We start from the raw sequence: 20,473 nt of genomic DNA, 5'->3' as shown, positions 1-20,473 counted from the left end.
GCGGTGAACGAAAGCCACCCCCCACCCCGTGCGCCGGGCAGAGTCAAAATCGATCGGGCTCGTGCTGCCGCGGAACAGTCATCCGTCAATTTTCTACAGCGCTTGCCCTCAATTAGGGTCACAGGTGAGCTTTGGGGCGAGAGGTGGCGCACACCGAAACCCGCCGTCGCGCGGTGTGCGGGCTTCGGCAACCAGAGCGCTGGTTGAAAAGTAAAGGGTGGAGAGTCTCTGTTCGCCAAAACGCACGGGCGCAGTCAGTGAATGGGACGATGGGCCGTTGTCAACACTCTCTCGAAACGTTCTCGCTCTCTCTTTCCTATTTTGCTCATTTCCTGTCTTTGTTTCGATCTGCTTCTTCTTTGACAATCGCGCCGTGTTTTTGTGGTTCAGCGAAAACTAATGCCGGTGCAGATGTCCTGTGTTCAACTGCATGGTGTGCTGGTGTGAGTGGCCAAGTGGAACCTTTTCAAGATGGTCCACTTCAGTCCTGGTGGGCCTGGGTTTTAAACCTTTTATACATTGTTATGCAGTGGAACCTCGATTTAACAGACTATTTGGGTTGAGTTGTCAGCCGTTAGAGCCGACTGGCCGTTACATCAAAGTACTTTTTTTTTTTTTGTTCCTGGCCTGAAGGCACCCAATACAATTTTGTACTTTTCATGGTGTAAAAACGTGCTGTACCGCACAAAATTAGCGTCCACTAAATATGAAAAAAAAAAAAAAAAAACGTGACTCGATTGGAAAGTCTGGTCGCGTTCATGAGCCACAATGTTAGCGCTGTCTTTTTTCACTTCTATTACGATCGGATGGATTTACAAAAAAAAACAACAACTCTCCAAAATGAGTATGGTCAAGAGATGCGTACGCCACTCACTCCAGTGAAAATGATACGAATAGGTCAATACGACGCACTCTTGGAGCCGCGGATGCTAAGCTAACATCTATGCTACATTACATTTTGAAGCAATGCTCTCCCATGCTAACATGGCCGACGCATGCGTTGTTTTGATGACAAAGTCGCCTCTGCCAAGATGAGTGCCATAACGGCACACTTTTTAGGCTGCTCTGGTCTACCGTAACGTCTCTTATACCTCGGATGAGAGAGCAGTGCTAGCAAGAAACACGTGTAATGCTAATGCAACCAATTCCGGAACTGTCAGCCTTTGATAGCTACTTTTTGCCCGCTGAATTGGTTCAGGGTCTGGTAAATTCAGGTTCCGCTGTATGATGTCTGGAGTGTGGTTCTTGACTCGCTCAATCTGTAAAGTGCCTCGAGATAACTTCTGTTGTGAAGTGGCGCGATACAAATCAAACGGACTTGACATGGATCAATTAGCGAGAAACGTTGGGACAGTGTAGCAACCGAACCGTGTGGTGTCGCGTCGCTTCACGGGGGGGGCGGGCCAACAACGGTAACCATGACGACAAGAAGATGACCATGGGTCGGTATCTGCATAAAAGTATTTACATCTGTTCTTCAAGTTCTGTGGCTTATTTCCCGTGTGTGAACGTCCCAAGTCAAAGAAGGCAATGAAGTGTCACTAAGGTAGAAGGAGGAGGAGGAGGGAGGCGCCAGTGCGGGAGTTCATCAGCTGGTGCAGATGCTGTTTATGGAAATGATGGCCGGGTCCACCAAGCCCAGTTCCTCGTGCTCGTTGACGCACAGCTGATAGCCGCAGCCTCGCCGGCGCTTCAGCGGCGTCACCTTGGCGTCGGGTTTGGCGCGGGGCGGCAGCAGGAAGCCCACGCTGCCGGCAATCAGCATGTGCCAGATGCTGTGGATGTAGAAGTAGTTCTCCTCCGTCTCCACGAAGGCGTAAAGGGCCACGGCCGACGTGGCGATGGCCGTGCCCGGGAAGAGGAAGAACACCCAGCGCTTCCAGGTGGGCGGGTAACATCGCCGCCGGCGAACGGTGCGCACCGTCTGACCGGACCGGGAAAATAAGAGAAAGAATAATTACGCGCTGTTTACGGACTGCGCCTAGTACGCGCCATCTGTGAATTCGCTAATTGACAGTTGACTTGGGGATTTTGACCAGTGGTGTCCAAAAGAGGGGCCGGGGCCATTTACGGCCCACCACCCGTTTTTCAGCGGCCCGCGGCAGATATTAAAAAGGACATTTGACAGGGCCCACAACTCTAGTAAATTTCTAAAAGAAAAAAATCGGGTGGAGATGGACAGTGTGAGAAAGTGCAGTGTCGAAAAAAAGAAAATAAAAAATCGGCGCCACTACTACTCATAAATTGGTTATGAATGTGGAAAAGGGATTCGGCTACTGCTCAGTGCAGGGGTGGATCTAGTCTAGTGAGATACAGGGCCGTTGGCCACCCTAAAAAAATAAAACTCCGAAACAATTTGTCTTCTCACCTTACACAGAAAGTTGCGATGTAATAATTTACCAAAGTAACTAGAAAATGTCAGACTTGCATATTTTGCAAGTTCCCATGCTACCGGGCCGATTTGTAGTCATGCAGTTCCACAAATTCCAGGCACCAATGTTCGTTTCCTGTGCGGACCAAAACGCAAGGTGTCCTCGCTGTTGATGCTGAAACACGATTGGCGCTTGACTTTAAGTGCTAACCATCATTGTGGAGCGGTGAAAGTCAATGTGTCGACTAATACATAGATGTTGCTGTGTATGTACGTTTTTTTTTGGGGGGGGGGGGTTTGTAATATGCTGCATGTGTCTTGACCTGCGCTGAACACAAGAACAAGAGGCCTAAGTGCATCTGGACAACGCGCATCACGGCGAGTTGAAATCCTCAAGTTGGATTTTGTGTTTCCAGGTAACAGCTTTCACGGCATATCAGTATTTAGCAATGTCCCAACTAAGGGACTATTTTCCTTTTTTTTTTTTTTGGTGTCTTTTAACTGATTTGATGTTCTTGCCGCACGCGATGCTGGCGACAATCAACAGATCGATGTTTTCAATGGCGCCGCCGCGCCGCGGCTGCCACTAAAACACAATTAATGTTGTTGTTTGCTCCTTTTTTGTTCCCCCCGTGTGGCATCGTCACCGGATGTCGTTTTGAGTTTAGTACGGAAAATTCTCATCCGCTCATAAGTGGCCCGAAAAGGCTCTAAGTGCTGAGCGGGTCGATTTTTCATGTTTCTCTTCGCGCCGGCGACACGTTCCAGTCTTTCCCTTTTATTCCCATTCATAAAGACTGATTGCTTGCATGATATGTCTCCCAAGGCGCCTTGGGATGGATTGTGAAGACAGATATAGAGCACCCATCAGTGAGCAGAATAATTACATGGATTCCAGCTGGAAAATGGCGGCGATTAAATTAGCATGTCGAATACTGGTGAGGTTCAGGAAATAATTGAACTGAAAAAAACCCTCAACCGCTGTGTTTTACTGTTTGTCGGAACCCGGGGAGGTCTTTGTTCCTGCGTAAATCAGGAAGCTGGTTTAGTTTGGGGAATTACAGAGCTTGGCGGTGACAGATTTCGACCTGGATGCGCGCACGACACTTCCTGCAAAGCCGGCAAACGTTGGGTGCCCTCCGCTTGACTGCTCTAATTTGTTGGCGTCTGCCGGCGGGAACAATGGCCGCATATGCAGTCTCGAAAATGAAGGCGCGCTTGTTGAAAACGCTCCAAATGGAGAGATGCGCCGGACGTTTAGGCAGCAACGTGATCGTTCAGCTGCGGCTACCGGGACCTGTCAGCGTCGATCCGTCACCTGCTTTCATCGGCGCAGACGAGATGCCAGCCCGCAATTAATTGTGTTCTGCAGATATTGCCGCCGCATCTCACGCGGCATTTGCATTCACGTCAACGTAAGGGGTGAAAATCGCAATTGTCGCCGAGACTAAAGGGTTGACGTTAAGACTCGGGTCTGTGATTACACGAAATGGTCTATTATTACGGGCTCAAAAACCGAAGGCGGTCGATTTAAACACGCGTGCTGTCTGGCGGATCCTCCGGCAGACAAAACTCCTCAACGCGTCGCTTTGTAGGTGAAGCCGCACGCCGTGTTCTTTGCAGCCCCCGTCGGAGGTGTGCCGTTCAATTTTTATTGTATTTTTTTTTCCGAGCGCGCATGAGGTCGGAGAAAAGAGTCAGTTCACGCACACGATGACTTGTAATGGAACTGTAAGCCATGACTAATACCCGCGCAGGCTGCAGAACTTTTAAAAGCCCTTCGGTGCTAATGTGAAAAGGCTTCGCCGGTCGGAGGGGCGCAGTTCTTTAGCCACGCACATGTGAGCCGAAGTGACGGATTAACACCTACGAGCGGGAGGAACTAGAGCGTTGGGGGCAGTCAAACGCCCCCCACCCCCCACACCCCGGCGGCATTAGCTTCGAGCCAAATGTCCTGATGTTACGTCGGTGCAGTCTGAGGAGGGCTGCAAAGGATGGGAATTTTCCAAGGGGGAAACTGGCATGAATGGAAAGGAATCAAATTGAAGGCGGGTTCGTCGAATGCAACTTAAATGTAGTTGAGGGAAATTTAATTTGGCAAAATCCTTTAGAACAACCCGATTTTATGGAAGGACTGTCGTTACTTGAGTTGCCCCACCAACAGCCACTTCTTATGACTTAGTGTTTTGTTTTGTTTTGGGGGGGGTTGCCCCCCTGGCTCAGCCGTCACGCCCACAGTGATGCGGCAACATTCATGCTTGAAATATAATACCCTCCAATAATTCTCATCGCTTCCTCCAATCACCATAGTTTCCAAATTGGACTATTCCCCCCCCCCCGTCCCTAAATACTCCATCTGAAATTCCCATGAAAATTTACCAGGACCTTTGCTAGGGCAAGCAATACATCTCAAATAGCAGCAAAGTGCTTGGTTGGGAAAAAAAAAAAAAAGAAAAAAGGGTCTGTTGGAGAGCAAATATTGGACTTACCCATGCCACTGCCATGATGCCCAGAGCAAACAAGCTGGGTCCCAGCAGGTTCCACAAACCGTGACGGTCCAACTGCAAAGCCATGGACAGGGACATGGCCCCCAGCAAATACAGCACCTTGAAAAAAAAAGTGGGGGGAGTGAGGGGGGGGGGCAACAACAAGCACATGCATCAATGTCGAGTGGCTCCAAAGGATTTTGGAGCAACCTCAAGTCCAATCATGTGCAAACGTGGACTGTACTTCTTCACTGAAGGTATCTCGACACTACATCAAAAATTAAAATGTACTTACATACCAAAAACGGGTGTTTTACATTACGAGCGTGTTCCCGGAAACAAATTGAATTTATATCTCGAGGCAGCATCGTTTCCAAAGTGCAACTGGAACAAAATTCATCCAAGCGGGCCTCCTCTGCGGTGAGCGGCCGCCATCACAACCATGACAACAAAGCACAGAGAGGAGGACGTGAAGCACCGTCTATAAATAACCAGCTTAAGTTTTTGTTTGCTTTTTTTTTTTTTTCTTTTTTGTCAAGCTCACAATTTTGACACAAAGCCACAAGCATGTAAGGGAAAGATAAAGTGCGAGTGGAGGGAGCGGCTGGAAATCGATAAGATATGCCACACACGCCCGCCGTCTGCGTTTCGTCTGCCGGGGGAAACGTGAGGAGACATTTGGTGGTTTTTCGAGCAGGGAAGGGATGACCCGCCCGCAGGAGTACACCACTAATTGGAATAGACGAGGGAAGGAGGGGTGCGGCGTCGTGCGGCAGCAGTCATCAGTCACGTCGCGCCACGGGTCACGCAGTCGCTGTTGGCGCAACACGCACGTACCCCCCCACTGTACTGTATTCAAGCGCGGACATGTGACCGCCTGCCGACAGGCCGGGCACCTTAATGAATCATTATCTGTCATGGTGATGGATGAGCTTCGGAGGATTCAAGTGTGTGTGTGTGTGTGTGTGTGTGTGTGTGTGTGTGGGGGGGGGGGGGTTATTTATTAAATTTTTTGATCTGTCATTTACACTGACACCATCACCCGCGTGGCAAAATACAACGGTGCGCCGCACGCTCCCTTTGTGGCGATGACCGCGTTTTTCGATGAAGCTGCATCCGGTGTCATTTCAATTACGGCAGAACTCACTCAAGTGCAAGACGTCTGGGAAGGTTTGACGGTGAAGCGGGGCGGGGGGCTTTCAGGGCTCATTTTAAAGGTATTGGTTGAGGTACTGCTGTGCGTCCGTTCAGAAGAAGGAAGGTCAAATACTATTTGGAGAATTGTAGTTTACTATAGTACACAATACTTAGTGGCCATTTGTTTTTTTTTAATCTTAGCACCCAAACAAGCAAAAACTAACAAAACTAATATGAAGACTAATAACTAAAACAAAGCATTTTGAGAGAAAAAAAACATCCCCTCGAAAGTCATTAAAACTACGGGAAGTGAATTAACTATAAACTAACTTATAATGAAAACTCAAGGCACAGGAAATCCAACCATCCATCCATTTCCTGATCTGCTTTATCCTCACAAGGGTCGTGGGGGGTTCTGGAGCCTATGACAGACGTCTTCGGGGAGTAGGCGGGGGACACCCTGAACCGGTTGCCAGCCCATTACAGGGTGAACAACGATCCGCGCTCACACACCTGGGGACAATTTAGAGCGTTCAATCAGCCTGCCACGCATGTTTTTTTTGGGGGGGGGGGGGGGGAATGTGGGAGGAAACCGGAGTACCCGGCGAAAACCCACGCAGGCACGGAGAGAGCATGCAATCTCCACACAGAAAGGGCGGACCCGGGATCGAACCCTGCACCTCTGCACTGTGATGTCAACGCGCTAACCACCGGACCACCGTCACAGGGAATTGAAATTTTAAAATGTATGATTTTCTTTTCCCCCCCAGCTCGCCCAGCTTCTCGCCACGTTCAAAACACACGCAGGGCTCAACTGTCCTGAGGTATGAAAGTGAGTGTGAAAGGCAAGCACTCACGGGTCCGACCCCGTCTCGCTCGCTCAAAGTCTGCCATCTACGATCCAACTCACCTGCGACCTTCAGGAGAAAAAGCAGTGCCAAAAACACATGGCGGGAAATTCGCAGAAAGTGCGAAAGTCTCCATGTCTCCAAGTCTACATGTTGGTTTTGATCCATATTAGCTTTGGTCAGTCTTTAGCGGAGCTCTGAACTTGCCCACGAGTTTATCAGGTCCCCCCCCCCCCTCGACCCCCCCCTGGTACTCAGCTATTCTATTGAGTACAACGCGACCATCCAAAACATCAAGTAGAGGACGCGACAAGAAAAAGGGAAATCAATACAGCGTAAAAGTCTGATGGTGTCATATTTGATTCGGACCGATTGAAGGCGCATTAGCCTGGAGTCAGTGGAGATTAACGGCTCCCTTGAGGTTGCTACAAAGTCCTTGTGTGAAATTTTAATTATAGCATATATTTACAATCTCAGGTCCTTTGCTGCTGCCGCCGCTGCGCGCACGCACCCACAATGTCTCTCGACATTCAACAAACACACACACACACACACACACACACACACACACTTGCACTTGCCAGTCCTGACGCGCATTTGATTAGAGGCTACGGACTGCAGCGCTCAGCAAAAAGCAAAACTCTGGAGGACGGCAGATGTTGGTACACGCGCCCTGCCATTGGTCCCCCGCCTCTTTTCCGTCTCATTTGTGAACACGCGCCATCCTGGCTCACAGCGGGGCCGTGGTGACCCGTGGAGAAGCCGCACCTGTTAGTGTTTGCTCCGCGCATCGTGTCAACAAGCAGACAGTCACATAACCAAACGTATTGATCTTTCTGTCTACGAGAAACACACACACACACACACACACACACACAACTGACTCATTACAGCTTAGCACTCACTAAATTGTCTTTTCTTTAAGGATCATCAGACCTCAGCGCTAAAAGAAGAAAGTAGAATCTCAGCAAGCCCAAAATCCCCAACGTAGTGTACAAAAGAAAAACGGTCATCTAAGTCGTCAGCGTGTACCTGTTTAATGATGGACTTCAGCCTCGCCATGGCGATGACCGTGACCCACACTGACATGAGGGAGCCCAGGAAATCGCAGAACTGCAGAACGTCATACTCCATGATGCAAAAGACCACGATGCCCGGCTGGTCACACGCATGGTAGAACTGTCGGGAAGGGCCAGACAAAACGGGAGACGTGAGACGATGTCGCAACGATGTACTGTAGGAAATGGGTGGAAAATTGATGGTCTAACGTACAACTAAAAATCACTTTTTATTTTTAAATGTCATTTTTGTGTGGTTGTGATTTGAAAGAGGGCAGCGGATTCTGTATTTAATAAAGATGTCTGGAAAAATGTCAGACAAAATGCAACAAAGGTCAAAACTGCCATTGTGTGTCTCGCAAGCTGTTAGTATATCTTGTGAGACTTTATCAAAGTGGGTCTCGCTTGGAATCTAATCACTAGCATGTCAATGGCGTTTTCCTCTATATGTTAGCATGAAGCTCACGGGGGCTTTTTTTTTAAAGCTGTTTGGTTGTTTTAAATACACTATGAATTTCTCTTTGTTTGGTGTTTACTTTGACAGTAAACTTCAACTCTACCCATTTCAACAAATCATTGTCCTTAGATGGATGCCTCGATTCTAAACGAGTCTTCCGTTTCATATTATTATTCTGTCAAAGCAAGCTCCCTTAAGAGTTAAAAAAAAAAAAACTGACAAGACTGATAACGCGGTTAACTTCAAATGTCTAGACTGGTCGGTTGCGCGTTCCTTGTCAGCGCTCTGCCTCGCAGGCTTTTCCGCCAAAGCTCAGGGGTCTTTTGTCCTATCATGAAATAAGTGGAATGACACAGCGACAAAAGAGCTGCTTGATTGTCTGGAGGGACTCACGGTGGAGAAGAACATGGTGAAGATGTAGACCGAGGCCTCCAGCAGGTAGTGGCTGCGCACGGCGATGACCACCGGCGGGACGAACATGAGGTTACTGAGACACAGCAGCAGGGTGGAGAGGAGCTGGAAGCTGTACGAGTAGGCCTCGGAATTGTCTGTGCATCCCCAGCCTTCCCAGCCTGATGTGCACAGCCAACACACGCGCGCATCGCGGTTGTGTCAGCGGGGGATTGTTTTCAGTATTGTTAGTTTGTATTTCATTTTCACTTCTTTTTTGGATCGTTTTAATTCGTTCTTAAAACAGTTTTTTTTTTAAGTCACATTTTTATTAGTTTTAGCATGAGCTTTAGTTTTTTGGGGGGGAGGGTTTGTTTTATTTTGTTTTTTTTAAGACGTTTAAAGATTTGTGCAGGGCAAGATAAAAAACAAAAAAAAAAAAGTTAAAAAGCTCACTCAGGATTGATAAGTCCTATGTGTTGTGTTGTATTATTTTGTCATTTTGTGTTCACTGTTCTTTTGATGGCGGCGCGGATGGATGATCAGGCTATCAGTATAGTTTGTAATTAAAAATTGGATGACTATTTGTCTTAGAAGACGACGCAACTTTCCGCTATCAGGGGTCACCACTCTAAAAACATGTGAGTGAAAAATAAGACACATTGGGGCAAAAAGGGACCGACCCAACATTTAGGTTGTTCGTTTAACACAAAATTTGGGTGGAAAAAAAAAAATACAATTTGGTGTGAAATAAATAACCCCAAAAGGTGGATCAGTGCATTTTTGACCCAACTGGTATTTAAAGTGAACCAATTTTTCATTTTCATATGAATTTCAGGCGGGTCAGCCACCCTGATCGGGATTTGAACCCGGATCCCTGTGGCTCACGTAAGCATTGTTCCCCACTGAGCCGTCCAGCCACCAGCAAATTTTTCAAAGAATGTTACATCAAATTGACTTCAACTTTAGTCCACGAACAGCTTCACCTCTTCAGCCCACCCAAATACAATCCCCAACCCAATTTGCTGGGCCAAAATACTGAAGCCAACCTTGGTAAAGTACCCCAACCTTCCCAAAATCCACAGCTACACAACAAGTGGCTGAGGAAGGCGACCCAACATTGTTTTAGTGCGCAGCATCGCTCATAAAGTGACTGAACTATTCCCTCGTCAGGTCGTCTTTGTAAACAACACGCCGTCCCTGTGGAGAAATATGCAAAAGAGGGATTTGGGAAGTTTTTTTTTGTTTTTTTTTATCCGGCAACATAGGGCCTCCTGGTGAGATCGCCTCTGCGCAACACGAATTGGAGCTCGATCAAGAGGTAAATTGGATAAGACGGCGTGAATGAAATATTTGTGAGCGCAGCCAAATGGAGAATTTGAGGCCAGGGGCACGAGCTGAACCACATTTAAGCAACGACGGTAAAATTTAGCGCCGCTGATAACTTGGCAATCAAAGCAGGATTTCAAGAACCCTCAAAGAACGAGCTTTGTTTAGCTTTATAAGCTCCTAATTTATTGAAGAGCTGCTCTTCATTAAGCGCCTTTTTCATTGTACTTTCCAAATTGCTTGAATCAAAAGATTAGCATCAGCCGCTGCGTGACCTCAACCGATAGATTTCATCAGCGGATCGTCAAATCCGTTGCAGAAAACAACCTCTTTTTTTTTTTTTTTTTTGGATTCACATGATGCAATTGGCGTTAGCTCCTTACCTGCTTTGCATTCACACGCGGCATAAAGGTAGTTGTTGGTGCGAAGCAGCTTGCACTGTCCGTACGTGCCGCAGTCGTTGATGCACGGCGTCAGGTAGGCGCGCATGTACACCTCTGCAGTGATGTTGGAGCACACCTCAAAACTGCAACGTATACGAATATGCAGATAGAGATGTATTTCTTTATTTATCTGTTTTGGTTTTTTTTTTATCGGCCTCAGACATGTGGAAATGTGGTTGATTAAAGTTGCCCCCCGATTCAACTCAGCCAGAAAAATGCACTGTGTAAATCAAAAGCTTTGAAGTTGGACCGTATCCGTGGATTTTCGAAGTTAATCAAGCCGTTCGTGGTGCATTAGCGTAGCACATGACTGCTTTAGTTTCAAGTTGAATGTCTTCCATAAATAAGGGTGCCTTGAGACATGTGTTGAATTCATTCTGTGGCGATCACCCCCCCCCCAAAAAAAAGGGGGGAGGAGGTGAATCATCACAATGAAATGTATTGTTGGTGACAATGTTCAAAGTGATGCTAGAAGTTAGCATGCTAAGCTAACAGAGTCTACTACTGTCTCCCGATCAAATAAGCAAATCATAGCTTTAATGAATGACAGTTTGACACCGCCAGGCTTTTTATGTTGGACTGTAGTTTAGGATGATATTTATTATATTTAATCAGGCAGTAGAAGGTCACGGGGAATGTCATTTGGGGCCTGAGAGCCATTAGCGGCTTTAGCTGAGTCAGCCTTTTGTCAAACAAAAAAGACAATATTTTAGTATTTTGAGGTACCCGTGTGAAATTTTCCATATTTATCCTGCATGTCTTTCATCCTTCACCCTTCATGCTTAAAGGTATTTTTATATGCTCATGACCTAAAAATGTCTCAATGGAATTATTTATTTGCGATTTGTACAAAAAGACCATCGTCATTTCATGCGGCGATCATCACAAACTGCCAACCGCTACCGAAAAAACAAACAAACGAGACAACGGATGTACTTGTAATCATTCTTTAAGACAATCGGTGGACAGGAAAAACAATCACGCTGGCAATTGTCACTTCACTAATTGCCAGATCGTGCAATCAATCACGGCGATTGAAACTGCAGGAGCTAACAAATGTCTTCATTTGCCTTTTCCCTGAATTCATATTAAATTGAGGCAGCTGCTCGCCTGCTTATTTTTCACATTTTATCAATCAACTAAATTGGGCTTGTGAAGCAAACCTGTCACCGGCACTACCTCTTACACCATGACCTGAATAATTAAGAGCAAGTAAATATAAAAAAAAAAAAAAAAAAAAAAAAAAAAATCCCAGACTGCCATGTGGGTATTTTTCAGAGCACAGCTAGGCTCACTCTCACCATCTGTTACCCACACTGAATTGCAAATCCCGAGTGGAGAAAGAAATCAAAAAAAAGGGGGGGAGGGGGGGTCTGTTCAATTCTGTTCACATTTTTGCATTTTTAAGGCAAAACCAAACAACTCAGTAAATTCTTAATGTGGCTGACAACTTCCCCCAAACAAGCAATTTCCCCCTTCCGTAATTTTTTTTTTTTTGGACTTCTTAAAAATGTCTTTAGCAATATGGAGAAAAAAAAAATGACTTGAACACATTTTGAGCAGTCTTACCCGTGTTGTGCGGCGCATAGAGAGCGCAGACTGAGGTACCACGTGCCTGTCTGAGGGTATGGAATCCTGAGCTTGGTGATATTGGTGGAGGTGTTCACTGAGAGGAAAAACCCGGCGACGGATTCTACGACGGAGCAAAAGAAAAAGGAAATTGTCGCGAACACGGCCGTGCTGGACACAGAGAGCATTCGTAAAGACTTTTTTGACTTTTGAAGGGATCGCGGCATCGCCGGGTCGGACGTACCTGAGTCACATTTCGACAATGAGCTTTGCCAAAGGAAGAGCGGCATCCCGTGAGTCAGGCAGCCTTGCACGGTGACATTCCTGTCTTTAAGCGTCGACTGTAACACACCAGATGAGCAAATATCAAGAGAAAGGACAAACCATGAGTAAAAGACAAAAAAAAAAAAAAAAACAGATCCCGCAGCATGATGTGAAGCTGGCTGGGACGCGTTCCAGGTACTCGCAACCCTAACGAGGACGAGCAGAATGGTAAAGAGATGGCTACAAAACAGATTGCAATTTATTCATGCCTTAACTTTGCAGTAAATAAACCTTGATGAGTCCTTTTATTGACGATCACCTTTTAGTAGGAAAAGAAACTGCAGTACGGCGTACAGTGTGGTGACGTCGGGACAGTGCTGATTAATGAAAGGAGCCGGCAGACACTTTGCCAGGTGCTTCCTCGAGTCACCATCTGCCCGACAATCTCTGGATAAAACGCCTCAATCAAAACCAATTTCAAAACTCGGCCCGTAATGAGTCGTACACCTCCCTTAGTTCCACTTGCGCTTCCCTCCCAGAGCCACAAAGCGTAAACTCTGCTCCGAAGGTCGAGACCGAAATGACATTTTGGGTGGCAGCGACCTGCAAAAGTCGCAAAAGTTTTCTTGCATGCCAACAGCCACATCGCGAGCCTTTTTGCATTTACAACGTCTTTGATTTAACGTTTTAAAGAGAATATAAAGCCACCCGGAATGAAATTCCACGTCGGTAAAAAGATGAAATTGAAAAGAAGATCCGAGCCGTTTCTCAAGGTCTCAAGGACAGCACTCGTCTGTGTGCAAATGAAATGGCCAGAGGAAGATGTTGCACAAAATAAAGAAATTACCGCTTTGGTGATTTGTGAGACAAAGGACCCGACGATTTTTGTCGGTCCAAGATCTAGAGCAAAAGTTGAAAATGAAGAAAAGACACGTCTGAAATTGAATGGTTGACAGTTCAGGATAGCGTGCAAGCTTCTACGAAGATGAACGTCTTTGGGCCACTCTCAAAAAGCCGTCTGCATTTGCGACATTTGTCAAATTTGTCCACTTCGTTTGTATTCATCGGCGTATGGAAAGTAACATTTTTGTCAACATTTGCCCGGGTAATCCATTCACCGGTGTCGGATCCATTCTGCGAACGGCTGAGTTGCGATTTCATCGGCGTCCTCTGACAGCTTTGATAAATGCCAGTTGATGTCACTTCACTTTTTTATTTGCTGCATTTGGTGGCGAGCATGCGCCCCAGAGGCCGTCGAGTCAACCGACGCAAGGAGGAAGAGGAGGAAGAAGTTGGCCGGATGCACGGCGAAGAACCGCCCCTGCACGTTCCGCTACCCAAACTAATTAAAATAAACTTTCGTTTGGCTCCTTAATGTAACGCGCGTTCCCATCGATGTGATTTGCGAGGGCGGGAACTAAATTGGCTTTTGCTCGACTCTCACCAATTTGTGTTGACTGAGTTCAACACCGTCTGCTAAACAAGTTTCTCAAAGGAGGTGCGCCGCTGATGGAAAAAAAAAAAAACCACATTGTGATGTACAAAAGCTAATAAGACAGACAGAGTGCCAAGAAGTAACTCATTACAGCGCACAGAAGCCTGACATCAAGAAAACTTTGAAAATTGGATTCAAAGAGATTAAATGGATGAGAAGGGGTAAAAAAAAAAAAAAAAAAGTCACGTTGCATCTGCTTTTGCTGTGTTTTTTCTTCAGCGTGACGCAATGCAGACAAGATGTTCTTGCTTTTGTGACTGCAACTCTGCCAGGGTTCCCCAATGGAAGCGAGTGACAGACACATCACGACTTGAGGGTGGATGGGGGGTGGGGGGTCTGTAATATGTCTATAAAATAATAACGCATGACAGCCTATATCTCCAGGCTTGTAGAAGCGGCCAGGTTTCATCACGCCATGACGTCCGCGAGTTCAATTCCACACATATGGCAATCGTGCCCATGTGGGAGGGATTAGGGGAGAAGTTTTGGAGAGCGGGGGAAAAAAAAAAAAAAAAAATCAGAACTGGGATTCACATTAAAGTCTGTCTGTGAGGTGACAGTAATCACCGTCACTCCACGACATCAGTCAATAAGCCATCCGATGAATTATTCAGTCCATTAATCTCATTTCCTGGAGAGGAAGCGGGAGGTAAAGGCACACGGGGGCCCTGTTTGCTTTCTTGTGGCCGCTCGGATGAGATGATCAATTTCAGCCGCGCGCGTTTGTTCGCCGCTGATGAGAGACGTGTTTGCGTATCACATGATGCGGACAGCAAGGAAGGCAAACGGCATCCAGGTAGGACGTCGGACCCGCGCGCTGCACCTGCCGGAGCTATTTGGCGGGCGTTGGGAAAGACATATCGCTGTGATCCAATTAAGTAGAATGTCAATAAGGAAACGGTTTTTGCAGCATTTTTTTTGCTTCGATTCAATGGCCACGGAGCTGCTTCCTTCAGGTTTGCATGTTCCTCCCCATGTCCACGTGGGTTTTCTCCGGGTATTCCGGTTTCCTCCCACACTCCAAAAACATGCATGCGAGGTTAATTGGACACTCTTTATTGTCCCCCCAGGTGTGATTGTGAGTGTGAATGGTTGTTTTTTTTGTTTTTTTTACCAACAATTGTGTGCCCTGCGATAAGCGGTGCAACTGTAATTTCTCCATAAAAGCATCAAGTGTGATACAGCACCCGTCCCTGTAGCTCATCGGGGTGCGCGGTTGCAGCGAATGTTGTGTACACAGTAAACCTTAAAGCCACTTAAAAGCTCAACTGACTTGTGTGCCGTGCACAAAGATAGAAAATGGCATCCATCCATCAAATCTGCCGAGAAGGGGGCATATTGCGCAGGCTTACATTTTGAAGGGAACAGTCAAAGTTTTCAGCTGGGATTGAATGTGTCATCCCGCTTGTTCTTTCAACACTGACTGACTGCTTTCTATTAAAAGTCCATCTGGCAGCTCCCCAGCTCGCGTCTCCCCGCAGACCTCCAGAGTCACTGCAGGTGCATTGTTAATGCCATTACCGGCTGAAGGACAACTTAACAAAGACATCTCCAACTCCTCCTGACACATTCTTGATGCATTTTACCCACTGTGCAGTCTCAGATTTGCAAAGCGGCACCATTCGGGGGCCGACGATTGCAGCTGCCGCAGCATTTAAAAGGCAGTCAAGTATTTCACACTTTGACCTCGGTTTGAGCACGGTAATTAATTGATCATTAAGAACCGTATTAATTGTGTGGAATGAATGAACGGGATTCCTTGTCATGTGGACGGGAGCGAGTATGAAATGAAGATGATGTATGACATTGACCTGACGTGACATTACAACTGTCACCTCGGTGTATGTGATAGAAGCATCGATAGAAATTGGTGTCAACGGTGTTAAAAACATGGAATCCCCCCCCCCTCTTACCCCCCTCCCCCAACTTGCTAGGACAGGTGTCCGTGTGACGCAACGGGCAGCGCGTTGGTCTTCGAGATGAGCAAGGGTGCAGCAATACAAAGGTTGTGGGCTCGTGTCGTGTGTAGTTAATTAACTCAATTAAAAGTTAATTAACTAAATTATATTTTCTTGACACTTGAGGTTGTTGACTAGTCGCCTATCTCTGAAATAAATGAAGAGATCTGTGCAAAGTTATTAGTGTCTCTGACTTGGCTAGTTATAGGTACAGTCTAGCTTGGAGGGGAAATAATATTTTTGTTGTAGTCTACTACCTACTACTACTAGTCTACTACCACTCCCAAATCCCAAATTCACATTTTGTCAATAAGAGCATTTAGTTGCAAGAAAGAAAAAAAATGTATAAAATGCCTTTTCTATAACCACTTTTGCTTGGTGTTGCTATTGCTGCTTTTTGGGCACAAGTTCTGAGTATGAGATGTCTATTATCAGTAAAAATAGATGAGTGCCAACACCCACCCCCCAAAAAAAACAAAAAACAGGTGGATCGAAGCCAAGGTTTTCATATGTGTCCCCCTGTTTGTTTTCATCTAAAATCCCCCACAGCAATCGCGCCGAAGAACTCACCATGTTGAGCTTGAGCTCCATGTTGAGAACGCCGCCGCTGTCTAAGACTGGCATGAGGTTGATAGCGAACACGGCCGCCCTGTCCGGCGGAATGGAAATATTTGGACCAAAGAAGACGTAGAAGTGCACCGAGAACGTATCCAGCTCGTTGCGAAGCGTCGGACGGATGGGCCAGCACTGGTTGCTGGCGGTGGGAGGAGCCAAGTAGATGACGCTGTCCCCGGACGCTTGTGGCTGAGTGGCGTTGTACCACGGGCCTGCCGGCGGCACCGCCGAAAGGCTGTCGGACAGGGAGAGTGCCATCGCCGTGCCGAACGACTGCGGCATGTTCATGGACGAGCTGGCGGGGGACTGCTCCTTGGATGCATTGGACTTGGTGCAGTCTGGATAGGAAAAAAGACAGATGGAAATCAAAACCCCCAGACAAATGATTTGCTTTAATCTGCTTCTTGTTTGCTGTCAAGGGGCCTCTTGAGCAAGGCATAAAGCACTCTCCAAAATTGCACTTGATCAAAATACACAGTCGTGAACATAATTAAATGGAATGTAAAGGCTTGAACATTTTTTCACACTGCAACAATCGAATGGCCATTGAGCCGCTCTTTCTGGTGTGCCGGTTTTTGGCCACATGTGTGCAGTACAAGTCCCCCTCACATCGAAACTCCTCTCGGCTCATCAGTACGGCACTAATATTAGTCGTTCTTTGCAGAGGGTAAAGAATATATGACTGAGTACTGTTATATTGGTTGCCTTTTGACTCAGCATGACTTTTGTCTTGTTTTACTTTCTTTCTACTGTCTTGCTTTCTACTGCTTTCTACTGTCTTCGTTATTAATTTATTTTTTGATTTTTATTGTTGTAAATATGATAGTTGCTCCACGTACAGCACTTTGTATACAGCGGTGGTTGTTTTAAGAAAATGATTTTTTTTTTCTACTATTGTGACTGACTATGTAAGATGCTCCAATATTAGTCATTTTTCATAAAGGATAGACAACATATGGCTGTGAGTATTGTTATTTTATCTGTCTACATGTGTTGCTCCACAGTTTGTGTTCACATATCCATTGATTCTAAAACAGCGACAATCAGTGTCACCCGTTGGCATGTCAATGGCGCTTTGTATGGCTTATTAGCATGAAGCATGATAGGCTTCCCCCCTCCCCCCACAGTAAAGTCGTGAGGTTTGTTAGTGTTTCGAAACTTCCTGAGAGTTACATGCCAGTTTACTTGAGGCGTCATGGCGGACGGGAGGGGGTGGTAATCCATAGCAAGTCCTCCACAAACAGGCAATAACAGCCTGGGTTATTGTACTGGCGGTATTAAGGCGCGCTTTGCAGAAAGAGTCGTTTGCAGATCATCCCCTTCGGCGGGCTTCTACTATGTAAACAGGAAGCTTTTTAATGAGACAGAGATCCACAGTAATTGCGAGCCGTGTGCTTTCACCGAGCACAAAGCGCCCCGTTGCAAAAAATGGTCGTGACGGGCAACAATCAAAAAGCAGGCGTTACCCAGGGGGGGAAAAAGAATTTGCAAAGGTTGTTGAAGGCCTGCCTCCTTTGAACAAATGTTGTCGATGCATGGCTTTAACTCATTTGTTCAGGCTGCTAAAACGGAAATAAAACACTTTAGTGTTCCATATTTTAGGCTACGGTCATCATAACTTAACACTCAAAACTAAATCTACTACGTGTCTATGTGATGGGGTGGAACAGGAGGGGAGGTTGCGTAAAAAAAACCCCAGACTATTCATAATCCAAACATTTGGCTCAAATGCACAATGCCAAATTCTCCACTGAGGCTACAACCTGCGCGAAGTATGTTGCAAAAACAACCATAATCAATTATAAAGAGCAGCCTACTTTCAGTACTTCCTGGTAGGAAAGTCGAAGTGCTCCAACAACATGCCGGCTGATCCTGAAGGGTTCTTCAATTTAAGCCCACGAAAGGTCAAGTAAGATCAGGCTGGTCCAGCGGGGAAAAGACATACTGTGAATAATTACTGCCGGCGTTGCCATGGTGACAAGGTGCACTGTAGTACAATGTCGAATAGAGAGAGGGAAGCGGACTTCCCGCAGATTTCTCCGGCGCCTCGGCACCCCCGCAGGGCTGAGAACGCGCAACATCTCTGCTCTTTGCAAGCTAAAAACAACATGGAGCACTTTTGTGAGGAACTAAGTGTTATAGTACCACATGAAGACCCCCCCCCACCCCCTCTTTTTTGGGTTGCATCCTTCGGGAACGAGCCCCCTAATGGGGCCCGCTGGATCTGGACACGTTTTGAAGTTTGGATCGGAAAACTGAAAGCCAATAAATAAATAGAGAGAGAGAAACAAATATATTTGAGCATGGATAGTAAGTATCAGTCATAAGTACACACTTGTGCTGATAAGCCCGGACGCTTGGGGCGGGGGGGCGTTGTCCCACGGGCCTGCCGGCGGCACCGCCGAAAGGCTGTCGGACAGGGAGAGTGCCATCGCCGTGCCGAACGACTGCGGCATGTTCATGGACGAGCTGGCGGGGGACTGCTCCTTGGATGCATTGGACTTGGTGCAGTCTGGATAGGAAAAAAGACAGATGGAAATCAAAACCCCCAGACAAATGATTTGCTTTAATCTGCTTCTTGTTTGCTGTCAAGGGGCCTCTTGAGCAAGGCATAAAGCACTCTCCAAAATTGCACTTGATCAAAATACACAGTCGTGAACATAATTAAATGGAATGTAAAGGCTTGAACATTTTTTCACACTGCAACAATCGAATGGCCATTGAGCCGCTCTTTCTGGTGTGCCGGTTTTTGGCCACATGTGTGCAGTACAAGTCCCCCTCACATCGAAACTCCTCTCGGCTCATCAGTACGGCACTAATATTAGTCGTTCTTTGCAGAGGGTAAAGAATATATGACTGAGTACTGTTATATTGGTTGCCTTTTGACTCAGCATGACTTTTGTCTTGTTTTACTTTCTTTCTACTGTCTTGCTTTCTACTGCTTTCTACTGTCTTCGTTATTAATTTATTTTTTGATTTTTATTGTTGTAAATATGATAGTTGCTCCACGTACAGCACTTTGTATACAGCGGTGGTTGTTTTAAGAAAATGATTTTTTTTTTCTACTATTGTGACTGACTATGTAAGATGCTCCAATATTAGTCATTTTTCATAAAGGATAGACAACATATGGCTGTGAGTATTGTTATTTTATCTGTCTACATGTGTTGCTCCACAGTTTGTGTTCACATATCCATTGATTCTAAAACAGCGACAATCAGTGTCACCCGTTGGCATGTCAATGGCGCTTTGTATGGCTTATTAGCATGAAGCATGATAGGCTTCCCCCCTCCCCCCACAGTAAAGTCGTGAGGTTTGTTAGTGTTTCGAAACTTCCTGAGAGTTACATGCCAGTTTACTTGAGGCGTCATGGCGGACGGGAGGGGGTGGTAATCCATAGCAAGTCCTCCACAAACAGGCAATAACAGCCTGGGTTATTGTACTGGCGGTATTAAGGCGCGCTTTGCAGAAAGAGTCGTTTGCAGATCATCCCCTTCGGCGGGCTTCTACTATGTAAACAGGAAGCTTTTTAATGAGACAGAGATCCACAGTAATTGCGAGCCGTGTGCTTTCACCGAGCACAAAGCGCCCCGTTGCAAAAAATGGTCGTGACGGGCAACAATCAAAAAGCAGGCGTTACCCAGGGGGGGAAAAAGAATTTGCAAAGGTTGTTGAAGGCCTGCCTCCTTTGAACAAATGTTGTCGATGCATGGCTTTAACTCATTTGTTCAGGCTGCTAAAACGGAAATAAAACACTTTAGTGTTCCATATTTTAGGCTACGGTCATCATAACTTAACACTCAAAACTAAATCTACTACGTGTCTATGTGATGGGGTGGAACAGGAGGGGAGGTTGCGTAAAAAAAAACTCCAGACTATTCATAATCCAAACATTTGGCTCAAATGCACAATGCCAAATTCTCCACTGAGGCTACAACCTGCGCGAAGTATGTTGCAAAAACAACCATAATCAATTATAAAGAGCAGCCTACTTTCAGTACTTCCTGGTAGGAAAGTCGAAGTGCTCCAACAACATGCCGGCTGATCCTGAAG

At 46.3% G+C, this 20,473-nt stretch overlaps 1 protein-coding gene across 1 annotated transcript in view; it reads right to left on the bottom strand.

The window, feature by feature from the left end:
* Positions 1–1,058: 1,058 nt before the first annotated feature.
* Positions 1,059–20,473, bottom strand: part of tmem8b (transmembrane protein 8B) — a 33,884-nt gene continuing 14,469 nt past the window's right edge. Inside the window, exons 6-13 of the mRNA XM_019885500.1 lie at positions 16,376–16,758; positions 12,333–12,429; positions 12,089–12,212; positions 10,460–10,602; positions 8,751–8,929; positions 7,875–8,021; positions 4,861–4,977; positions 1,059–1,924 (exon numbers count right to left, since the gene is read on the bottom strand). Of these exons, the coding sequence (XP_019741059.1) occupies positions 1,589–1,924; positions 4,861–4,977; positions 7,875–8,021; positions 8,751–8,929; positions 10,460–10,602; positions 12,089–12,212; positions 12,333–12,429; positions 16,376–16,758 (1,526 nt within the window). The 3' untranslated portion in view covers positions 1,059–1,588. The remainder of the gene's footprint in view (positions 1,925–4,860; positions 4,978–7,874; positions 8,022–8,750; positions 8,930–10,459; positions 10,603–12,088; positions 12,213–12,332; positions 12,430–16,375; positions 16,759–20,473) is intronic.

This window comes from Hippocampus comes, unplaced genomic scaffold, assembly GCF_001891065.2.
Source record: "Hippocampus comes isolate QL1 unplaced genomic scaffold, H_comes_QL1_v1.1 scaffold78, whole genome shotgun sequence".
NCBI lineage: Eukaryota > Metazoa > Chordata > Actinopteri > Syngnathiformes > Syngnathidae > Hippocampus > Hippocampus comes.
The sequence above is the reverse complement of the archived record's forward strand: the minus strand, read 5'-3'. Positions and strand labels throughout refer to the sequence as shown.